Source organism: Danio rerio, chromosome 21 (assembly GCF_049306965.1).
Source record: "Danio rerio strain Tuebingen ecotype United States chromosome 21, GRCz12tu, whole genome shotgun sequence".
NCBI classification, from domain to species: Eukaryota; Metazoa; Chordata; class Actinopteri; order Cypriniformes; family Danionidae; genus Danio; species Danio rerio.
Window position 1 is genome coordinate 49,700,434 of NC_133196.1, and position 22,342 is coordinate 49,722,775.

General features: G+C 35.9%; 3 protein-coding genes across 9 annotated transcripts in view; all 3 read left to right on the forward strand.

The window, feature by feature from the left end:
* Window positions 1–22,342, forward strand: part of ddx46 (DEAD (Asp-Glu-Ala-Asp) box polypeptide 46) — an 800,864-nt gene that overhangs the window by 508,683 nt on the left and 269,839 nt on the right. The window lies entirely within an intron of this gene.
* Window positions 1,981–9,324, forward strand: LOC137488852 (uncharacterized). Of its 4 annotated transcripts, none has more exons than XM_073935566.1 (10): window positions 1,981–2,126; window positions 2,449–2,553; window positions 2,849–2,967; window positions 3,044–3,166; window positions 4,160–4,285; window positions 4,396–4,453; window positions 5,325–5,377; window positions 5,455–5,528; window positions 8,068–8,295; window positions 9,034–9,324. In XM_073935566.1, exons 3-10 carry the CDS (start codon window positions 2,922–2,924, stop codon window positions 9,046–9,048), a joined length of 723 nt encoding a protein of 240 aa, XP_073791667.1. In that variant the 5' UTR covers window positions 1,981–2,126; window positions 2,449–2,553; window positions 2,849–2,921; the 3' UTR covers window positions 9,049–9,324. The 4 variants fall into 4 exon arrangements, with proteins under 4 accessions (XP_073791667.1, XP_068072264.1, XP_068072263.1 ...); XM_068216163.2 differs by lacking the exon at window positions 1,981–2,126 and adding an exon at window positions 2,223–2,384; XM_068216162.2 differs by lacking the exon at window positions 1,981–2,126 and adding an exon at window positions 2,223–2,384 and having other exon boundaries at window positions 2,463–2,553.
* Window positions 10,078–22,342, forward strand: part of fnip1 (folliculin interacting protein 1) — a 43,601-nt gene continuing 31,336 nt past the window's right edge. For 2 of the 4 annotated variants that reach the window (XM_005173916.6, XM_073934265.1), the window contains exons 1-2: window positions 18,766–18,977; window positions 21,271–21,400. In XM_005173916.6, coding sequence (XP_005173973.2) covers window positions 18,940–18,977; window positions 21,271–21,400 — 168 coding nt within the window. In that variant the 5' untranslated portion in view covers window positions 18,766–18,939. Of the gene's footprint in view, window positions 10,277–18,765; window positions 18,978–21,270; window positions 21,401–22,342 lie in introns of those variants that run through there. The other 2 variants (XM_005173917.6, NM_001127465.2) reach the window with 2 other exon arrangements.

Here is a 22,342-nt window from a genome sequence, read left to right on the forward strand (position 1 = left end):
CATTCACATCTGTTTGACCAGGCCGTGGATTAAAGCTTACAATAGTACTGTAAATAAGGTTCAGGTTTTTTTTTTTTTTTACACAGAATGATCGTTTCACTTCACAAGACCTCAGTGTGCCATCAGGGGCCACGGCTGTTGAATTGGACTCAATTGTGTTTATTTTTCATCTAAAAAAAAACTTAGCATCCACTGCCCTTATAAGAATCACCAAGATCCACAGATTCAGCTCAGAATCTTCATTAATGTTAAACTGAAGGAAAAAAGCATGAGAGGGTTAGTAAATTACCAGGAAATCAAATCTTTTGTGTGAACTATCCCTTTAGTCAATTTATCAATGCACAACAGTAGCAATTGTTCACCTGTGTAAGCATGCGCCGGCCACAAACACGTCTCATGTTATCACCATACAAACACACTGTTGCTTATTTAAGGCTTATTCGAGGTTGTGTTTTACTGATCTTCTTCTAAAGTCACAAATATGAATCCCTTGAAGGGTTGGTGGGTGTGTTTTTTTTTTATTTGTTAAAACAAAACCTCCACGCACATCTGATTGCCTGAACCTACGCACTATTTCATTCAGTGTTGCAATGCTATGGTTAATGTACACAGGGGCGGAAAGGGATGGGGCCCTAGCATTAACTCAAAACATTCTCTTTCTCTATAGATATATATTTTTTTCTTTTACATTTTTGTAACTAAATTGCATGTAAAAATAAATAAATAAATATATATATATATATATATATATATATATATATATATATATATATATATATATATATATATATATATATATATATATATATATATATATATATATAGTTTATATAATCGTATATAAAAATATTGAAAATATATTTTAACATTTAAAGGAACCTTTTTCTTCTAAATGTAAAAAAACAAGGCCACAAACTATGTACAGTTAAGATTTTAATATAAATAAAAAACAAATTTAATTCCCAATCAATCACACTAATAACCCCCAGTTTTAAAAAGAAATGATAACGTTACAATCCTAATGGTTAGACAGATTTTAAGACATGACAGAACATTTATAAAAGAGCCATATGGTTAAAATATGAGCTTCTTGCCATTGACTGGTGGCCCTAATTCCTCGGGGCCCTAAGCGGCTGCTTACCTTGCTTATTGGTTAAGTCCGCCCCTGAATGTACAGTTTGACGTGTCTATGACAGTTGTGCAAATATACTTATTGCAGCATGCATGCAATTAAATATGTGCTTTATTCACCTTCCATTTATCTAACTGCTGTCGGGGTTTGAATATAAATAAATAAACACATAAATACTCATCAATTAACATACTCATATGTTATGGATTTCAAATTTTTCTGTTAAATTTCTGTAAAAATAAAATGCACTTTTAACACAGAAAATATACATTTATTTGAATAAACATTTTATGTAAAAATGTTATAAAAGGGAAATACTAATCCTTTTAATGCTTTTCTATTTATAGACTTAGATATTACATTTATATAGGCTACATTATATAATCTCCTTTTCTAGCAATGGTTTGCTTTTTGTAAACTTGCATTTGTGAACTATGGAGAATGAAACTTTCGCAAATACATAAATAAATGAATAAATAAATGAATGAATAAATAAATAAATAAATAAATATATATATATATATATATATATATATATATATATATATATATATATATATATATATATATATATACACACACACACACACACACACACACACACACACACACAATACACATACACACAAATTCCTGCATAAGTAAAAAGATAAATATGCAAATTAATACATAAATAAATGTATATATAAATCTACAAATTCCTGCATAAAAACTATAAATAATTAATAGTGCTTACTAATTTATTTGCATATATATTTATTGTTTTATTTATGCAGGAATTTGTGGATTTATTAATTAATTTATATGCATATTTATTTATTGTTTTTGCAGGTTTCGTCCTCCATAGTGAATGTGAAATTCACAAATGAATAAAATTACGTTTAATAAATCAGCACTTAAAGAACAATCTTTGACAAAGTAACCCAAAAAGCCCGTTTATAAGATAAAGAAAATGGTTTTAAAATATTGTGAGCAATGAAGACATACAAAAATAGTGAGTATGTGAATTTAATTTATTAATCTATTTATTTTGGTTTTGTTCCCGTTGCTTGGTTACGCTCCTAATTATCGGAGCACGCCCCTTGTTTACGTCGGCGACTAGTAATTAGTAGCAGAGCTGGTTCGGGCTAGTTATAATGTAGATTTATTTATTACGTGTATTGCTCAAGTATGATAGTCAAAAAATCTACGTCAAGAGTTAAACCCGCGGGCCGTAATGTGACGCCGATGAGAGCCGCTGCGGCCTTCCTCGGTAACAGTATAAATCTGCGTTTACTCAAACTCAGCCATGATCACAGACTACAAATTCATTTCAGTTTTAACCTGCTAGATGTCCAAACGCGGGGCTCTAGACCCAGTCGAAGGGGTAGCAGAGGTTGCCAGCTTTCTAAACTGGAGACAAACAGATGCAGCAAAGACAGGTGGGATCATTCAACAAAAACAACATGTATTAACAACACGCATGTTACCTGTGGAAGGTGATGCTACATCCGGTCACAAAAAAATTCATCAGATGTCATGAGAACAAACATCCCACGAAATCATGCAATCATAAGTTTATAATATTGATATTTAAGATGATAATAATAATAAAACAGTAGGTATTTAATTAAATATAAAAAATGTGTGTGTGTGTTTATATACACACATAGTTTTTTTTTTTTTTAAACATACATTTTTGTTTGTTATTGAACTTAATGTTCTGTTCATTTCAAGTTTCAGAGTAGTGAAGGTAGGTAAAAGATTTCTGAACGGGCAAACGTTGACATCGGGATGCTCTCAGCAGGGAATGTCGACCGCCAGCAGCTCCAAAGACTTCAGCCTGGACTCCACAAGTTGGTTCTGTTCAATGCTTTGAATGCTTGCATTTCTTTCGCGGCCTGTGTAAACCTCTTCTCTGTCGTTGGCCAGGTATGACGATGCCCTCTGGGGTTTCCAGCTTCTTGCTGGATTGTTTGGATGTTGACTCTTCAGCTTCAAATGTGGATTTGACACTCTCGTCTATTGAGGAGTTTCGCAAAGCTGACAATTATGGTATAATGACTGGATATATGGTGGAGAATTCAGACTAAATTAATTCTGACTATTATCATGACAACTAGAGCGCTCTGCAACTCTTACATGGTCGCCCACTAGCTAAGCAGGGCTGGAAGAAAACACATGCACCACATTGCACCGAGTGCATGATAGGACCCAATGTGTGCATCGAAGTGCACGTTAAGATACTCTTGCTCTAAGAAATCTTTACAAAAACCATTTAATTTCTTAAATTTACTAAGTTTCTTATGAAGAATCTTTATCCAGCTCTTTTATATACAACAGAGTTATTTAAGTTTTTCCACTTAAAAATGTCATGTTTAATTTGATATGTTACTTTTCAGTTTGTTTGTTTTTTGTAATTAGTAAATTCATTTAGTTCTGTAAACTAATTGTAAGTGTCTCATCAAAAATTGTGCATAAAATGACCTTAAAGATTCTAAAAACTCTTCATTATAAAAACAGTTTCAGAAATACAGCGCATGACACATCTGGACACACAGTCATAGAACGTTTTGGAGCTTCATATGTGCTAAAGTAAAAATGTGTATTCTTCACAATGGTTTCTTTTTGGGCTGCAAAAAAAATAGAAACAAGAAAATACTACCAAATGTAAGCCAATGTGCATCTCACAGTATAACTTATATACTTATATACTTATTACTATAGTAATGTTATATACTGTTGTATACTGTTTAGTAACGGGCAAAGATTAATCATGATTTAACACAAGTAAAATAAAGGTTTGTTTTTGACAATATATGTGTGTATTATATATATTAATAATGTACACTTGCATAAAAACTAAACAATACATAACAATTTTGTTACATATTTAAATTTAGATATAATTAGTTTCATATACATATATCTAAATATAAAACATTTTGGATGTTATTTTGGATGTGTTTAGTCTTTCTTTCTTTCTTTCTTTCTTTATTTATTTATTTATTTATTTATTTATTTATTCAAACTGTCCTCCGTATTCAGATGAGGGGATCACCTTACATAGTGAGGATCGAACGATTACCAGTGTGAAAAACTCAACTCTCCTTGATGTCAGCCATGCGCAGGATCTATCGTTGCAGCAGCCTCTAAACCTCTCCTCCATTCTCGGTACAACCCTTTCATTTATAGCTGCTATTATTACTGTTAAAAAAGACGGCATTTCACATTACATCTCCAGTGCTGTAGTGACCAAATAAATCCACAATCATTTCTTGCAGAATTATCATTAGAGCCTGATGAAAATAAAGAGGAATCCTTTTCTGTGTCACCAGTTAAGTAAGACCTTTTATTTGTTATATGCCGTTAGGTGCTGATTTTATATTTACATTTAATCAATTAGAAGACATTAAACATCATGCAAAGGATCAGGAATTAATCTCTCAAAAACAGATCATCCAACACATGCAAAATGATCTAGTTTTTGAGGCATAAACCACATAGCTGTATAAATTAGTCCATCAGGGTTAATCTTATTGATAATAGTTTGCTGTTACATAACATCACTGCTCATTTGTAAAAATGCTACTTTGACATTTTTTTATGTGTTTTTGTTTTAGTCGGATTACAATAATGTAGTTTACTCTGCAAAATCTGCTTTTATTACTTGGAGTTGTGGTCTTGTTTTAGTCCCAATAGCTAAAAACTCTTAAACCAAAAAGCTGTTGATTTATAACTTATAAAATAAAGAAAATATTGTCTTGATTTCGGAAATAATTAGTCAAAATTAAGTTTTTCCTTAAAACAAGCTAAATAATCTGCCAATGGGGGAAGCAAAATCTTCCTTTTGAAATAATTTTATTTTGCTTCCCCTATTGGCAGATTATTTAGCTTGTTTTAAGGAAAAACTCACTTCATTTTGTCTCATCATCTCTGAAAACAAGACTATATAATTTGCTCATCTAGAAAATGCATCTTGATTTAAGCATTTGTAGACATTTGGACTAAAACAAGACCAAAACTCTAAGTAAAAATAGCAGTTTTACAGTGTATACATGCAATTTGTGATTTGGAGACTGGTTAAGATGTTCAGTCCACCACTATACTCACCGATACTCGCACAATATCTATACTTTCTAAAGTTATATGTGCATGTTGATCTACCTCTCACAACACAATCGTTTAACTGATATTATGTGTGTGTTGTCAGACTCTCTCCTCCACGCATGCCCTATGACACCTTGGCATCTGATATTGCAGCAGGTACTTGAGTTCTCCTCATACAGTAAACTACGTGGCTTTTTTTCGTATTATCACAAATATTTTCCTGCTATTTCCAGAGTGTGTGTTGAAATCAGCTGAGAGATCGCATGTGGATATAAGTGACCCAATTCTTCCCCCTATTGCTAAAAAGGTAACTAATATGCAGAACTGTATCATGCATGGTTAATGGTTAAGGTTATTTTATGTTGATTTGGCCTAAACTGGAATGATTTACAACTAAATGTATAAGTGGATCCATTATTAATGTTAAGAATAGGAACATTTAATTGTTACTAATTGTTTATCTTGTTAAACCTTTTAAACCACTAACAGAGATGACCTTTTCATAAATACACAGTGCTTAACAAAACCATTTTATTAAACAGTTATATCCATTAAAATCAGAATTTGGTCACCAGCTTGTTGAATAGAAAGACAATACGTTTAAATTCAAAATAATTATTGCGAAATAAAATTACAAACCACAAAATTTCAACTAAATTCTATTATATATGTCTGTTGATTTTTCCTGTTTATTACATTTTTTCTTTCATATTTTTCTTAACATATTAATTTGGGTGTTGTAATTTCTGGACTGTGCTCTTCATTGTTTGTTAGATTAGTCCATCAGTTTGTCTTTGGTACTGACTAATCTAATGTAGATGCATTAATACATTACTGTGAAGCATCCTGTAGAGCACTGGTTCTCAAACTGTGGTACATGTACAACTAGTGGTACACATGCCTCCTTCTAGTGGTACGCGGTAGAATACTGAATAATAAAAAAAAAAAATACTCAGTTTTAGGCTAATTTATCTGTATCTGATTCAAATGTGGCGAGACACAGAACAAAGACTTAAGCAACTTTGCCATGCTTGAAGCTAGAATATAGCCTAATTAAAGTTAGCCTCTGTTTGCGGTTAGCACAAACTGCGGTCCACTTAAGATGAGATCTTAAATCTGCACGTATGAATGGATAAATCATGTATGAATTGGTCAAGCAGTGTATTTATGCATGTAATCGCTCACTTTTCTGACACACGTACTGTAAACAAAACGAGCTGGATCTAATTGCTAATGTAAATATGTTTTTCCAGATCATTCATTTTAAAATACAAGGTAATGTTTAGATTTCAAAGATAAACAAATATGTCATGTGTACATGCAACATATTTCAAAATTTATCAAAACGGTTTTACAGTATATATGAATATGATAAAATATAGCCAATATTTATGACGTCCAAGCAACATTTGCAGGTTTTGATAAATAGGTTACTATTTGTTAACTTTAACTACCGCAGTTTTATTTTTACTTTAAGAACAGTAACCTACCATTTTCACTTTTAAAAGCACACTTTAAACATTGACTGTATTTATTTATTTATTTTTACCTGTATGCACAGTAGTTTTAATGTTTAAACTATTAATAATGTTTAAAGTGGCTGACAATAATAATAGGAAGTAATCTGCCTTGTCATTATGGTTATACTCATTCATTCATTTTCTTGTCGGCTTAGTCCCTTTATTAATCTGGGGTAGCCACAGCTGAATGAACCGCCAACTTATCCAGCAAGTTTTTACGCAGCGGATGCCCTTCCAGCTGCAACCCATCTCTGGGAAACATACACACACACACTCACACACTCATACACTACGGACAATTTAGCTTACCCAATTCCCCTATAGCGCATGTGTTTGGACTGTGGGGGAAACCGGAGCACCCGGAGGAAACACACGCAAACGCAGGGAGAACATGCAAACTCCACACAGAAACACCAACTGAGCCAAGGAACGACCCAGCGACCTTCTTGCTGTGAGGCGAACGTGCTACCCACTGCGCTACTGCGTCGCCTATGGTGATACTTGGAGAGACAACTTTTTTCTGAGGTGGTACTTGATAAAAAAAGTTTGAGAACGACTGCTGTAGAGAATATTACTGGAAAGGAGAAATCTGTAAGGGGTCACTCATTTAAGCTCAGCACTGTATATATGGTAGAATAGCCCTACTGTGATTTATTTTTCTCCAATTATTTCCCTCATTATGTTGAACAGATTCAGGAAATGTTCACAGTATTTCCTCTAATATTTGTTCTTTTGGAGAAAGTCTTACTTGTTTATTTTGGCTAGAATAAAAGTAGTTTTTAATTGTTTTAAAGCTGTTTTAAGGTCAATATTATTGGCCCCCTTCAGCGATAAATGTTTTGGATTGCCTACAGAACAAACCACTGTTGTAACTTGGCACCAGTTAATCAGGAAGTGAAGATTTTGTTCTCTTTGACTCGTTGTTTTATGCGATTATTCCTGTTTTGCGCATACATTTATTTGCATCTTTGGATGGAAACATAGCTAATGACTTGCCTAATTACCCTAACTTTACCTGAATTACTCTAGTGAAGCCTTTACATGTCACTTTAAGCTGAACACTAGTGTCTTGAAGAATATCTAGTCTAATATTATTTACTGTCAACATGACAGAGAAAAGAAATCAGCTATTAGAGATGAGTTATTAACACTATCATGATTAGAAATGTGTTGCATGTGTCTCTCTGTTAAACAGAAATTGAGGGAAAATGTGAACTAATTAAAATTTACTGGAGGACTAATAATTCTGACTTTAAATGTGTGTATATATATATATAAAACAAAACATCTCAACATCCACATAATGTGAACATTTTTCCTTTTTAGTGTTTTGCAAGAAAGGAAAAGGAAATGAAACGCAGAAAAGTGACCTTCAGTGATATTGTAAGCATTCAAAATGTGTCAAGCCATAAATGTGATAAAGCGGGCCTGAGAAAATCTGGAGATCTTCCTTCAGCGTCTGTGAAATTCTTCGACTTCGCAAATGACTGTGAGAGACGAGCCTTTTTCCACCGACTGAAGCAAACGTGCTCATTTCAGTTTCCTGCTAAACCGGTAATCTTTTTCTCTTATCCTCATGTTGATGTCTTGCAGTTTAAAGGAGACCTATTGTGCAAAAAGCACTTTTATGTAGGGTTTAAACCCAGTAGTGTGTGTGTGTGTGTGTGTGTGTGAGCAGTGTGTGAGTATCTCCAGCAGCCTTTAATGATAAAGATGAGTGAGTTGTGTTTGTTCTAATCAGACTTGATGCAGAAACACTGTGATTGACATTCTCCTGCTGTACGTGTCATCAGAGGGGGAAAGCCCCGCCCACTAGTGCCCATTTCTCCATCTCATTAGCATAAACAGCAGCCCTGAGTGAGAAGCAGCCGTCTGTCCATTAGCCAATAGAGTGTTTGAGCTGCTGAAGATGATCTCAGCAATGACTAAGAGGATTATAGATGTGGAGTTCTAGATCAACAGAGACAGGAGCCACAGACTGACAGAAGCATCAAGCACACTGAAGCACACACACACACACCTGACCAGCACTCACAACACACGCACTGCTGTTTTACATCTGTCACTATGGTGAGAGCTCCGCCCTCTTCAAATGAGATTATGCTCTTTACAGAAATTAAAGCAGCAGTCAGTTTCAGAGAGCTATAGAACATTATCTGTGTGATATTCTCAGCTCAAACACACACACACACACACACACACACACTAGGGACAGCAGAGATGCATTTACAGCTTGTAAAAAGAGGCAGAATAGGTCTCCTTTAAGAAGAATGAAAGTGTTGTTCTGTGCAGATGCTCTCTATGTGAAGAGGAGCAGTGTCTCCAGCAGAGGGAGAAAGCACACCGTCACACTGACAGCACAGTCTGCAAATAAATCTCCAAATTACAGCACGGTCTGATGACATGCACTTGGTGAATGGGGTTAAAGATTTTGACTGATGAGTCTCCAAAATGAGGAAGCAGGCGAATGAAACCGTCATGTGGAAAATAGGCTTTTATTTTGGAGTCAGTGTCATGAATTAAGATATTTCTACTATAAATGTTTGTCCAAAAAAAATAATAAAAAAATATAAGACTAATAAATATATTTATGTTTGTCTATGAATGTGAAAGATCTTGATGTCTACAGATTAAATGCACACCCTGAAATTACAAACTGATTTTTATTTTAAGAACAGATTTAACTAAGTTTTTCATTTATTTATTTGTTTTTACAAGATGTCTTATTGGACATACAAGGCTGATTTTTGCAGAGTGGGGCGTTTGCTTAAAGATCCTACTCAGTAAAATTAATCTTACAGTAAAACATTATTGGACGATCTCTTTATTTATATATATGAATAAAACTCACTTGAAGAGATATTCAGCAGGGAGGTTTTTTGTTTTTTAAATTGTATTTATTTTGAATGAACTGCAGTTTGCCATCAAAATAACCTTTGTTCCTGATATTGCAATAAATAAAATCATGTTTTTTTGATTGATGCGGATACATCTATATAGCATAATTATTGTGACACTACAACAATATTTTGACATTACTGTGAGGGTAGGTGTTAAAACACAATTGATTGGATAATTTAATAATATAAATAATACTCGGTATAATTACTATTTTTATTTTACTGTGATGGTTTGGGACGTTAATAAAAAACAATTAATGTAAATAAACATAATATAAATAATTCTCCTAACTTTCGGCCGCAGCTGTATCCCTTCTAGCAACAACCCCCAAAACATCAACACAGCCGTTCTGCCCACGTGGTCTGTAAGCAGAAATATCAGCCAATCAGCGGCGCGGAGCGGATAATCGTTGCCAAGCAAGCAGCTCGTGTGACTAATGGCAGTCATATGACTGAGGCTGTAATGGAGTCCGTCCGCGAGAGTCGAGCGCGCCTCGCAAACTGAGCACGAAAAGGACTTTATTGTCATTTTGAGGGTCAGTTATCATGGCCCCCACATTATTTCATAAACTTTTCAACAAGAAGAACCCGCTTTCTCCGCCCGCGAGATGCAGCAGAGAGGACACGGTGTTCAGGTACGTGTCGAGCGCTTCCGCAGAGCCTAAAACAGATGAAACCCACTGGAGTCTGTCAGGAGTTTATTTACGAGTTTCTCTGACTGTGTTACGCCTACAGCCGTGTTTGTTTACAGTTGTGTAAGTTAAGGCTTTCCTTGGTTGTTTAGCATTATGCTAACTGTGTCAGGCAAACCTCTGCTAACTTAGTGTTTCGGGTTTAATGTGTGGATGTTTATCGTGAACTAATGTTTTATTTTCTGATATATATTAAGTGTTTGTGAAATACTCCACTAAACGCTGGAGATCTGGGGCCTGTTTCAGTAAGGAGGTTCAAACAACTCGGAGTTTAAACTTGAACTCTGAGTTGATTTACCGAGAGATTAAAAACTCTGAGTTTTTGGTTTCAGAATAGCTGATCTGAGTTGGGTCAATCAACTTTGAGTAGACCAACTCAGAGTTAAGCGCGCACACCGTGACTATAAAAAGGCATTATCAATGGAGCGCAGACATTACGAGTGACTATGGCAACATCTTAAAAAAAGAGATCACCTTTTCTTTCTCCAGCTGAACTTGATCTGCTCATGCAAAGTTATAGCAAATAAGAGTGTATATATTTAAAAAGAAGCAGCCATCAGTGAAACAGAGATAGTTAGCATGGGAAAACAGCTGCTCAAGTTAATGCGTAATTTTTAATTTAAAGTATTTAAACATTTAAGTATAATAAAATAAGTAATGTAATGTGTGACGTTTATACTTTTTTTCTAAACTTTTATACACGTTTATCAGTTTTAATAGATTTAACAGTGCACTTGCGTGTCTGCCTTTTTATTGATCAAGTAATAGAGGTTGATATAACATTAAGAAGGTAAGCAGTGCTAAAAATAATTTTTAGACAGAATAATAATCCCATTAATCTAGTAAGTACATGTCGAAGGTTAAGCTAAATATTTATGGAAAAAAGGACAACCTTGTACGTGACTTTGTTCTGTGTGTGACAAAAATGTAGGCAATAGCTGTGTTTCCATCAAAATACAGGCTATTACATAAATTTGTACAAAACTGGAATAACGCCTAAAAGATGCGAATAAAGCAGCGTTTTTATCCAACGAGTCAAAGAGAACACAATCGTCACTTCCTGATTAACTTGCGGCAAATATCAACAGTAAAAACAGAATTTACTGCCGTAGAATAAGCTGCGTAAATGAATTTTTATTTAATACTTGCGCCTCAGAAGACAATTGACACACAATGAACACGTGGGGGCGTTTGAAGTCAGACGCGGGGACTCTTGACACGCTCCAGACGCTTGGAGGTAATTAATAATATACACTAATACTGAAACAGTTAAGGCAATTTAGAATGACTAAAACAACATTTAAGATGTTCTACAGTGTGCCCAGTCTGCTGGTTTGTCCATTTACTCACATTTTCATCATCATCTCTAACAAACTTTTTTTTAATGTACATACTGTAATTTGTTAAGTGCACTTCATAGTTTATGCGCATCTTTTCTTATCAAATAAAAGTTTAACCTACTCAGTTATGCACATGTTTTATTATGCATATTTTCAAAAGTTATGTGAATCATGACGTTTCCATCAATCGTTTTTATAGCCATCTCCAAAATGAGCTCTAAAATAGGTGTGTGGAAATGTAAGGCTCAGGCGAGAAATACGTTTCATCTTTAAAAAAGGGGAGGAGACCGACAGAAACTCAGAGTTTAGAGAATAAAACCTGCTCCGGACCAGGTTAGATTCACAGAGTATGTTACCACAGTAACTGACTCTGAGTTAAAGTTACCTCTCTTTCAGAAACAGGCTTGACTTACCCTGATTTCTTGAGTTTAACAAACCTGCCATTTTGAAACGGAAAACCCAGAGTTTCTCTCATTTCAGGGTTAAAATACTCTGAGTTTTCACTTAACCTCCTTTCTGAAACAGGCCCCTGCAGTATTTGGTGGTGAATAATGCATCTCGGGTTTGCGTGGTGCGCGCGACCTGCACGTGATCGTGTCATCAAACATACTTCATGCTTTCAGTTCCACTGCGTTCATTTGCGGTTCTCACGGACTCGTTCCTGCTGATTCAGACTTGAAGCGATAGTTCACCTAAAAATGTACATTTTCCATTAATTTACTCACCTGCAGTTCATTCAAGATGTTTTCTTCAGTGGCGCAATACAGAAGATTACGTGCATAATCTGTTGTTGTTGGTGATTCTTATAATGGCAGTGAATACACTGATCGGTGTTTAGATTAAAATTAAACACATACAAACGAGTCTAAATCAATAACCCTGGCTCCTATTGAGGTAAAGTTTTGTTTCTATTCCCACATTCAGACTTTTACCTTCTTGATGTATTTTTAGAAGCGTTTTTTTTAAAATACTAAACCATGAAATCATCATCAGCCAATGACCATTCCAGTGCAACATTGATCACAGTCAATTAAATAGGACTAATGTGCTTTGAAGTCTGATTTGCTTGCAATTTCAGACCCAGTAAAGTATCTAAAAAACCTGTCTCCATTCACTGCCATTTACATTAATCACTAAGGACCATGGATTCAGCTCAAAATCTTTTTTTAAATATTTGACTGAAAAAAAGTAATCCTGGATCTGACCTCTGGGTGAGTAAATAAACAGGATGTTTTCATATGGGTGAATTACCCCTTTAAATACGCTTCTGCCACTGGTCATCGCACTTGTGGCAGAGCTCTTTTGTAGCTTGTTTTGAGAGATTCATTTGAGTTAACTGTTATGCATCCTTTCTATTTATACTTTGAATAATATCTGATATTGCAACTGCATGCTGCAACACCCAATAGAGGTAAAGTTGGTTTTATATTCACACATTCAGTCTTTCTCCTTAATAATAGAATTTCAGAAAAATATTATTTGCGAATTCTTAATAGAATACTCATTTTAGCAGCCGATGACTATTAAAGTACAACATTGTTCACAGTCAATTAAATAGCGCTAATGTTGTTTTGAAGTCAAGCTTGCATGCTAATTCAGACGAATATTCAAAGTAACATAGGTAAACAATATAAGGGCCATTAAATAAACCAATGTGCGAATATAAAATGAACTTTACCTCAATCATCACTCACAGAGATTCTCCTGGCAATAGGAAACTTTGCAAGTACACATCCTCTTAAGCTAACTCTATTCAAGCGTATTTAAATTATGCTTTTCACTATAATTATCATTCCAACATATCGTATTACATTACAAGTCAAATTCAGAAAAGTTAAGGAGTCGTGTATAGGTTAACAAAGTATATAAACAAAGTTAACTTGCAGCTATGCAGTAGTGTCATTCCAGAAATGGTGATGTCTATAGGCATACAATAAATGTTTAATCAGGTGTATTAAGTTTTAACTAACCTCACAGTCTACCAATACTTTAAGAATTAGATGACATGCAGTTGCAATGTAACCTTTATTTAATCAACTAAACTCGTTAATGGGACCTTTATAATTAAGAGATACCAACATGCTTTCCTGTCAGATTATAAGTCAATCTGTTGTCTTCAGATATGCTGGTGTCATGCTGAAGTATTATAATTCCATATGGGCTCCAGCACAGATATACACTAATGAAGGGTGTAGGTGAAGTGTTGTTGACCGTAATCTTGCTTTAGACATGTTGTATTGGTCTCGGCACATGCTTTCTCAAGCAGCAGTTCAGTGCTCCCTTAGTGCAACTAATGTTGAGTGTGTAAAGTGACCTTTTGACCTCACGATGACCCCATCCTGCCCTCTCCTTGCTCATGGAGATATTCAGCTGTATATGTAGCTGGTGTTTACATTAGTTTACAGTTTATTTGAGGCTGATTTGGGTTACATTTTTGTCTTAATTTAATTTTCCATCTGCTAACAAGCCCAGAATCAGCTGTTTTTTATTGAAAAGATTAACAGTTTATGCTTGGAATTAAAAAAATGACAATTCAATGTTTGTGTTTTCTGTTGCAAACATTTGTAAACATTGCTATTACCGTTGGAGGGATAGTACACCCAAATATTAAAATTTTTTGACTCTCCCTCCGCTTGCTTCAAACCTTTAGAGTTTGAATGATGGAAAGTAGCAGCCATTGACTTCCATAGTGTTTTTTCATACTATAGAATTCAATGGTTGCTACATTCGTCACAATTTCTTGTTTTATGTTTTGTGCACTTCAGCTCATTTTGGAAGGGCACTTTATATCCAAGACTAAAAATGGCATATGCACTGCACAGGTTGTGCCCTATGTGTGCACGTGCCTGTTGCGGATGCACCCATTATCGACGATATATTGTGCAGCCCTAGTCTGGATGTTATTGTCAAGTCACAGGCGGTCAGCATTCAGGACCTCAGATAGCAGAGCGGGCAGATGCATGCGTGACCCACTCAGGAGAACCAAAGCCTGCTCACATTTCCTCCTCTTTGGAAGGACAGCTCGTTCTTGATTGAGCCAGAAGCTTTTGTGTGCTCTGCTGCTCTTGACCCAAACCTGGAGACCCGCCACCTCGCGCCATCCTTACACACACGTCACACACACACATGAAGATGATCTTTCCCCAAAATGTATGTATTTTTGAAAATATCAGGTAATTAGTGGTAGGGCTGCACAATATTTTAGCAAAATTATCGTTATGGTCTTTCAGAGGTCGCCACAGCGGATGTTATGTTTTGCACAGCAGATGCCCCTCCAGCTGCAACCCAGTATTGGGAAACACCCACACACTTATACACCATGCACAATTTCAAGGCTCATTCATATTGTTTTAAAGACTAAATGTTTGTACCTGGACAGTTTTTAGTCTGAATTAATTAGATCTGAAAAAATATTTATTACCGGTTTATTTTAATGTTGTTAAGCATAGAGGAAATCTAGGGAACTGTTATATTGTAAGAGAAATTGTCAACAACGATATTGCATATTTTTCCAGTATCGTGTAGCCGTATGGACTAAAACTACACCTAGATTACAATTTAATGGCTTGCTTACTTTTTTAATAATGTCAAATTAGTTGTGTAGCCATATTCCATTAACTCAGAAGGGTGTGTCACATTTCACACTCACATGATCCATTAGTAGTGCAAGAATGACACATCCTGACAGTAAAGCACATTGTCATGATTCACTTATAATTATGATTCACTCGCTCTTGAGTTTCATTGCAGGAACAGACACTTGGTGACGGCAGCAATAAAAAGTGGAATTTACTGGCTAATTCCTGCTCTGTAGTGAGTTTAGATGAACGAGTGAACGAGGAGCAATGTTTACTTAAAAGTGCTAAACAATGCACTGACACAATATGTTTAATTAATTGATACATAAATAGATGGTATGTGGCTTAGGTAATTTCAAAGAAATCACTATAGAAATAGTTTTACTTGTCAATTTACAACCCTTGAATGAAATGGTCTGTTTTTACCTTATTTGGAAGAGTTGTGAATATTAATGAGCGGCTCGTGTGATTGGCATACATGATTGGCTTACCCTGACATATGCCTTATGCAAAGTCACGTTAGCTAGGAGCAAGTGAGTTCACTCACAGACCGATCAGTAGGTTCTTGAATTGTGTTGTGTATAAATTATAGGATAAATTATAATTCTGTCTGAAATAATGGAATGACAGATCTAAACTCAAGGCAAGGCAAGGCAGGTTTATTTAAATAGCACATTTCATACACAGTGGCAATTCAAAGTGCTTTACATTAACAAGAATTAAAGAAACAAGTAAAATAAAAATAAAAACAAATAATAAAAATGCGTAAAAAAGCATAAAAACGGGTAAAATGTGATATAAAAGAATGAAGAAGAGAAAAACATGATAGTGCAAGAGTTTCTCAGTTTTATTTTGTAGGTTTAATGCATTTGATAGCACGGGCAGGAATTGATATCAGCCTCTGCGTAAACTGATCCTCAGAGGTGTGAACCTACACTGGTCTCATGGTTCAGTTCAGTTACGATCATCATGCCATTGATTCGGTTCAGTATGATGTCAGGGTGCATTGATGATGCTTTTCATTTTCAATTAAAGTTTACTTCAGCACAACATTTCTTGTATTAAAATGTGTAAATATATTTATATTTGTATTATTTTGTAATACAGTTTGTTCTTTTAACACAAAGTCTGATATATGACCTGTACCTTTAAAAACTCAAGTACATGCACAGAATAACATGAGAATTCATTGCAAATATAAAAATCCCGCTCCCGTAAATTGTGCACTGTTTCTGTGTTAAGTAGTTGGAGTGGTTTAATTACTTGTGCTTGTGGAAAAGACAACAGCCAGTCAGAGTCAGAATATCTGCTGATGGTTTCACTCATTCGTAGTGTTTTAAAGACTAAATGTTTTGCAGTTTGACGCTGTTTTTTTATTTATTTATTTTTTACATAAACTGTTGTTTTTATGTTCAAATTTTGCATTGTAAGAAATTTTAAAGCAATACTAATCAACAATATTGCACTTTTCCAACATGCAGCTTAAACAGCATCACATTTTCCCCCTGTTGTATCCTCTTAATTGTCATCGTGCTTTTTCAGTTATGATATATATTATATGCACATGATGTATAGTTTAAGATGCGTTTAGATGCAGATGAAAGAAGCAAGTTATTACAAATGTATTAAAACGTTCCACTTGTGGAATGGTGTCAAATAAGCCGTTCATTTGACCATTTTGCCTTTTATGCAAAACTCACTTTTATAAGGGATTTAAACACAGTTGTGTGGCAACAGTGAATAAATATCTCCAGCCTGTAATGGTAAACGTTTATTAATTGCATTTGTTCTATTCAGACTTGATAAACACAATGCTTCTAATGATTCCCTTTGTACGAGTCATCAGAAGCAAAAGCCCCTCCCACTAGTGTAGGGATGGGTAGCAAAACTTGGTGCTTTATCGGTATAGAACAATTCTACATTACAAAAGACAGAAGCATTGATAAGCTCTGACGTTAATTATTGCTGAATAAACATTATTTACAGTACCATAATTTACCTGACCAGCCTTTTCTAATTTATGATATTTTATATTCACAGTTGGTAATCTCGCATGAGAAATGCTCATGTTTTCAGCGAGTGTGTCAAGTATAAAAGTCTTTGCAGAGTGAACCGAATGGGTTGTATTTCCTGACAGCGACAGTGCCCATTGCAACAACACAAGTTGTTTTCTTGTGCAAGCGCAAACTCAAGCAATCTGGCTAAGTGGAAGTAGTTTTCATAGGTCCATTATTTGCAGTAAGACAAATGAAAAGTTTTTGCCTAGCTACTAATGGTAACGTTACACCATCCACATACTTATGCCAGAAGTCAATTGCCTAAATGAACATTGATAGTTAAATAAACACACACATTTGGTTACAATGAAAACCGCATTTTTTCTGCAGTAGCCTAAATAAATCTTAAACATTAAAAATGCTTGACATCAGCTGTATTTATGAATATAGCCTAGCCTAATAATAAACTGTTTATTAATAAATTGTATAAAAAAATATTTTACATTGCAAGATGCTCCAGAACTGTATTAAAACATGGTTAACTCATTTATGTGAATGTGTTAATGAAAAATCATGAACATTATCTCATTTAACTGCATTTTGCAACTCAAAGAGGATATTTTTAACTGCAGGGAGCTCAATAAACCAAGAAAAACCCCGACTTCTGCCAGAGAAGCCAAACATGCTGGTTTTTCTCTACATTCTTTTACAGGAAAAAATATTTATTTGTTTTACAATTATTGGTTTTATTTTATTTTACATTAAAAACGTGATCATAAAATAAAGCGTAGTTAATTCTGTTTAATCAGTTTGTCATTTTTTTCGTTAAAATAAGTACCGATAAGAGAATCGTTAATGTACTGAACCGACAAGTGGTATTGATAAAAGTAGTAATACAGTCAAAACCTTAACGATACCCATCCCGATACTAGTGACAATCTCTTTAGCATCTTCTTTTCGGCATTTCTAGCTCCACCCCCTTTTTAAAGAAAGAGCACAATCTCATTTGCATTTAAAGCGACAGTCACTAATACGCCACAATTAGTATCAAAGCCTGAAAGGGTCAGTTTCAGAGAGCTGGAGAAGATTATCTGTGTGCTAATCTCAGCTCAAACACACAAGAGAGAGACGGCAGAGACGCGTTTTACAGCTTGTAAAACAGGGCAGAATAGGTCTCTTTTAAAACAAAATGTTCAGAAGAATAAAAAATAATGTGAAAAGGATATGGGTAGTTGACATGAGCCGTAACAAGTGCAGTTAACCAGCAGTGAGATAATTCAAGCGTTGTTGATCAGGTTAAACTACTGAAGCGGGCTCCAGACTTGTTAAAGGTGAAACGCTGTGTGTGTGGTGACGTATGTCTGTGGTCAGCAGCTGTGCTTCGTCTATAATCGTCCTCCGCAGCCGGCGCGGGTACAGGAATGTGGGCTGGAAACATTCCCAGCGCATGGCTAGCGGACAGGAACTGCGTCACGCTCTGGAGAGCTTCTTTATGTAAGGGCGAGCGCTAAACACACACACTCTCCCTGACCTGCTCAGACGGTCAGAAGTGTGTGTGTTGGAGAGCACGCATCTGCCTCTCCATGCCCACATCAGAGCGTGTGTGTGTGTCCGGCGCTGCCCGGCTCGGCCTGGAGCTCACCTGACAGTCTGAGGCTGAATGTAGTTCTGTGCTATTGTTAGCAGCGCGGATGGGGAAGAGCTGCGCTTCAGCCGCTCAGATGACCAGGTATCTGACTTCGGTGTGTGTGTGTGTTGCTAGAGCTGCTTGTGTGTGTGTGTGTCTGTCTGTCTGTCACTGTGTGTGCTCCTGGAGCTTGTGTGTGTGTGTTGCTGGAGCTTACTGTGAGCCGTAAACACATTTTAAACATGCTATATTTGTAAAAGCATTTGAACTATCAGGCATGTTTGATTTGATTGTGTCTGCTTTAATTCTGTGAGAAACTTCAAGCTAGATGTTTATATTAAATGAATTATTTAATCAAAATACAGTTTGTAATTTTAGTAAAAATACACTTTAAAAGTGTAATTTATATTTGTGATATCCTTTTTTCTCAGCATAATAATAGCCAGAAGCTGACCTTGGTTAAACGCACACAAACAGTCAAACAGAGAGGCGTAATGATGGTGCTCAGTCTTCTGACACAGGAGATTACGCTCCGCATCTGTGCTCACTGTGAGGATTATGGTCTAGATGTAGTCGGAATGTTGGCTGTGCTTTCACATTTTCACGACTGTGTGTGTATGTGTACACTTAGTCTTACTGCTATTAATACAAATACATTGCTGTTGTAGTTTGTGATTGGCTGTTTTAGTTTTGTCCAGAAGGGGTGATCTTCCATTCTGCGCTGGTTTCCTCCTGCTGAAATAAGTCTATTTATTTACTTTCTAGTATTGTATAGAATATTTTTGAGATCCGGTGTTATGAAGAGGGCATTTCTGTATGCAGAAAATAATTTGAATTTGTTTATTAATCAGCAGCACGGTGGCACAGTGGGTAGCACATCCCCTCACAGCAGGAAGGTCTCTGGTTCGAGTCCCGGCTAGGTCAGTTGGTGTTTCAGTGTGGAGTTTGCATGTTCTCTCATGTTGGCGTGGGTTTCCTCCAGGTGCTCTGGTTTCCCCCACAGTCCAAACACATGCGCTATAGGGGAACTGATCAACTAATTTGGCAATAGTGAATGTGTGCAAGAGTGTGTGGGTGTTTCCCAGTGCTAGAAAGGCTTCCACTGCGTAAAAAGTCGTCCTCTATAAGTTGGCGGTTCATTCTGCTGTGATGACCCCTGATTAATAAAGGGACTAAGCTGAAAAGAAAATGAATGAGTGTTTAATAATCGAGTGTATTTTTGATTAATTTTTTAATCACAATGGGAACACAACTTCACCAGATGGCTTCAATAGCTCTATTTAGTAAGTGTTCGGGTACACAAATTTAATAATCAATTGTGTGCATGCAGTGAAGTTATTCTCAGATGTTTAGACGGTGCCAAAGACTCTTATTTCTATGGAGTGTTCCAGTAAATACCTCTGGTGTGTGCGTGTTGGATAGTAGGTCATTCACATCGACCATGTTGTTTGTCTTGATTCATGATGGTGTGATCAGTGTCTGGATGAGTGCAGTGTTCAGCAATGTGAGCTGTAAGCAGCCTCGCTTGCCATCTTTCTTCACCTGCGCTGAGGGAGAGCACAGAAATAACCATGCGCTCGCTGCCTGTATCCATGCTGACCCAAATGATGGCCCTGTGTTTGGGGTTTAAAGATCTGTGATTGGCCCTGTCTGCGTTTGGGGTTTAAGAGTTGTGATTGGCCCTTTGTTTGGGGTTTAAAGAGCTGTGATTGGCCCTGTGTTTGAGGTTTAAAGTGCTGTGATTGGCCCTGTCTGCGTTTGGGGTTTAAGAGTTGTGATTGGCCCTTTGTTTGGGGTTTAAAGAGCTGTGATTGGCCCTGTGTTTGAGGTTTAAAGTGCTGTGATTGGCCCTGTGTTTGAGGTTTAAAGAGCTGTGATTGGCCCTGTCTGCATTTGGGGGTAAAGAGCTGGGATTGGCCCTTTGTTTGGGGTTTAAAGAGCTGTGATTGGCCCTGTCTGTGTTTGGGGATTAAAGAGTTGTGATTGGCCCTTTGTTTGGGGTTTAAAGAGTTGTGATTGGCCCTGTGTTTAGGGTTTAAAGAGCTGTGATTGGCCCTGTGTTTGTAGTGTTAAGAGCTGTGATTGGCCCTGTGTTTGGGGTTTAAAGAGCTGTGATTGGCCCTGTGTTTGGGGTTTAAAGAGCTGTGATTGGCCCTGTGTTTGAGGTTTAAAGAGCTGTGATTGGCCCTGTCTGCGTTTGGGATAAAAAGAGTTGTGATTGGCCCTGTCTGTGTTTGGGGTTTAAGAGTTGTGATTGTCCCTGTGTTTGGGGTGTAAAGAGTTGTGATTGGCTCTGTGTTTGGGGTGTAAAGAGTTGTGATTGGCTCTGTGTTTGGGGTGTAAAGAGCTGTGATGTTATAGGTGTTTTACTCTTGTGCATGTGTGTTTTCCTCAGCTGGTCGTCCCCAGAGCTGGAGCCCAGTCAGATCCGGCTGATCGTCTACCAGGACTGCGAGCGGCGTGGACGAAATGTCCTCTTTGACTCGGATGCCAGAAAGAGAAGCACAGAAGATGGCCCGGCTACAGTGAGTGTTCTCTGTGTGTGTGTGTGTGTGTGTGTGTGTGTGTGCGGGTGTGAATGTATGTATGTTAGGGCTTTTGAGACTCATCAGGAGTCGGGACATGCCTGTATAACCACATGGCTATGATTCGGGTATTACAGAAGGTGGTGAATTATCATCACACTGCTGATGTCCTTATTTCTCAAAATCTCACAGAACTGTTTTCTAGTATGTTGGGGTAGGTTCTTAGAAAATACAGTTTGTACAGTTTAAAAATTATGGACAATGTCTAATTCACAAAAAATAACATGTATGAGAGAGCCAGAGACCTTATTTATTAATTAATTAATTTATTTGTTTATTTATTTTATCCTATCATTGAATCTAATTATTATGTAAATGTCTAAACTTTATATTTTATTAGTTTTACAATAATTATTATTTAGTATTAATATCAATATTAATAATGTCAACTTTTCAGAAATAATAAATCAAAATTAAATAAGATTTTTGTTAAAACAGGCAAAATAATCATATATATATATATATATATATATATATATATATATATATATATATATATATATATATATATATATATATATATATATATATATATATATATATATATATATTTATACAGTGCTTGTACCTGGAAACCGTGTCGTTACACTTAACAAGCAGATAATGAATCATTGGAGGATGACTTGTGTTGCCTGTTATTTGTTTTCATTTATTTGAACTTTGAATAAGAACGATATAATGAAATAATTTATTTCAAAGCAGTTCCATGTTAATAAACAGGAAACGAACTGTTGTAATGTTGCGTAGTAAATGAATGCGTTATGAAATCAGTTTGGTTCTGCTATAATGCAGAAGGCAGCAGGGACATTCAGCTCAAGGGTTTCTAAAGTGCTTTTAGACACACCAAAGCAACACCAACTCCTTCACTGCAAGAATGCTTTT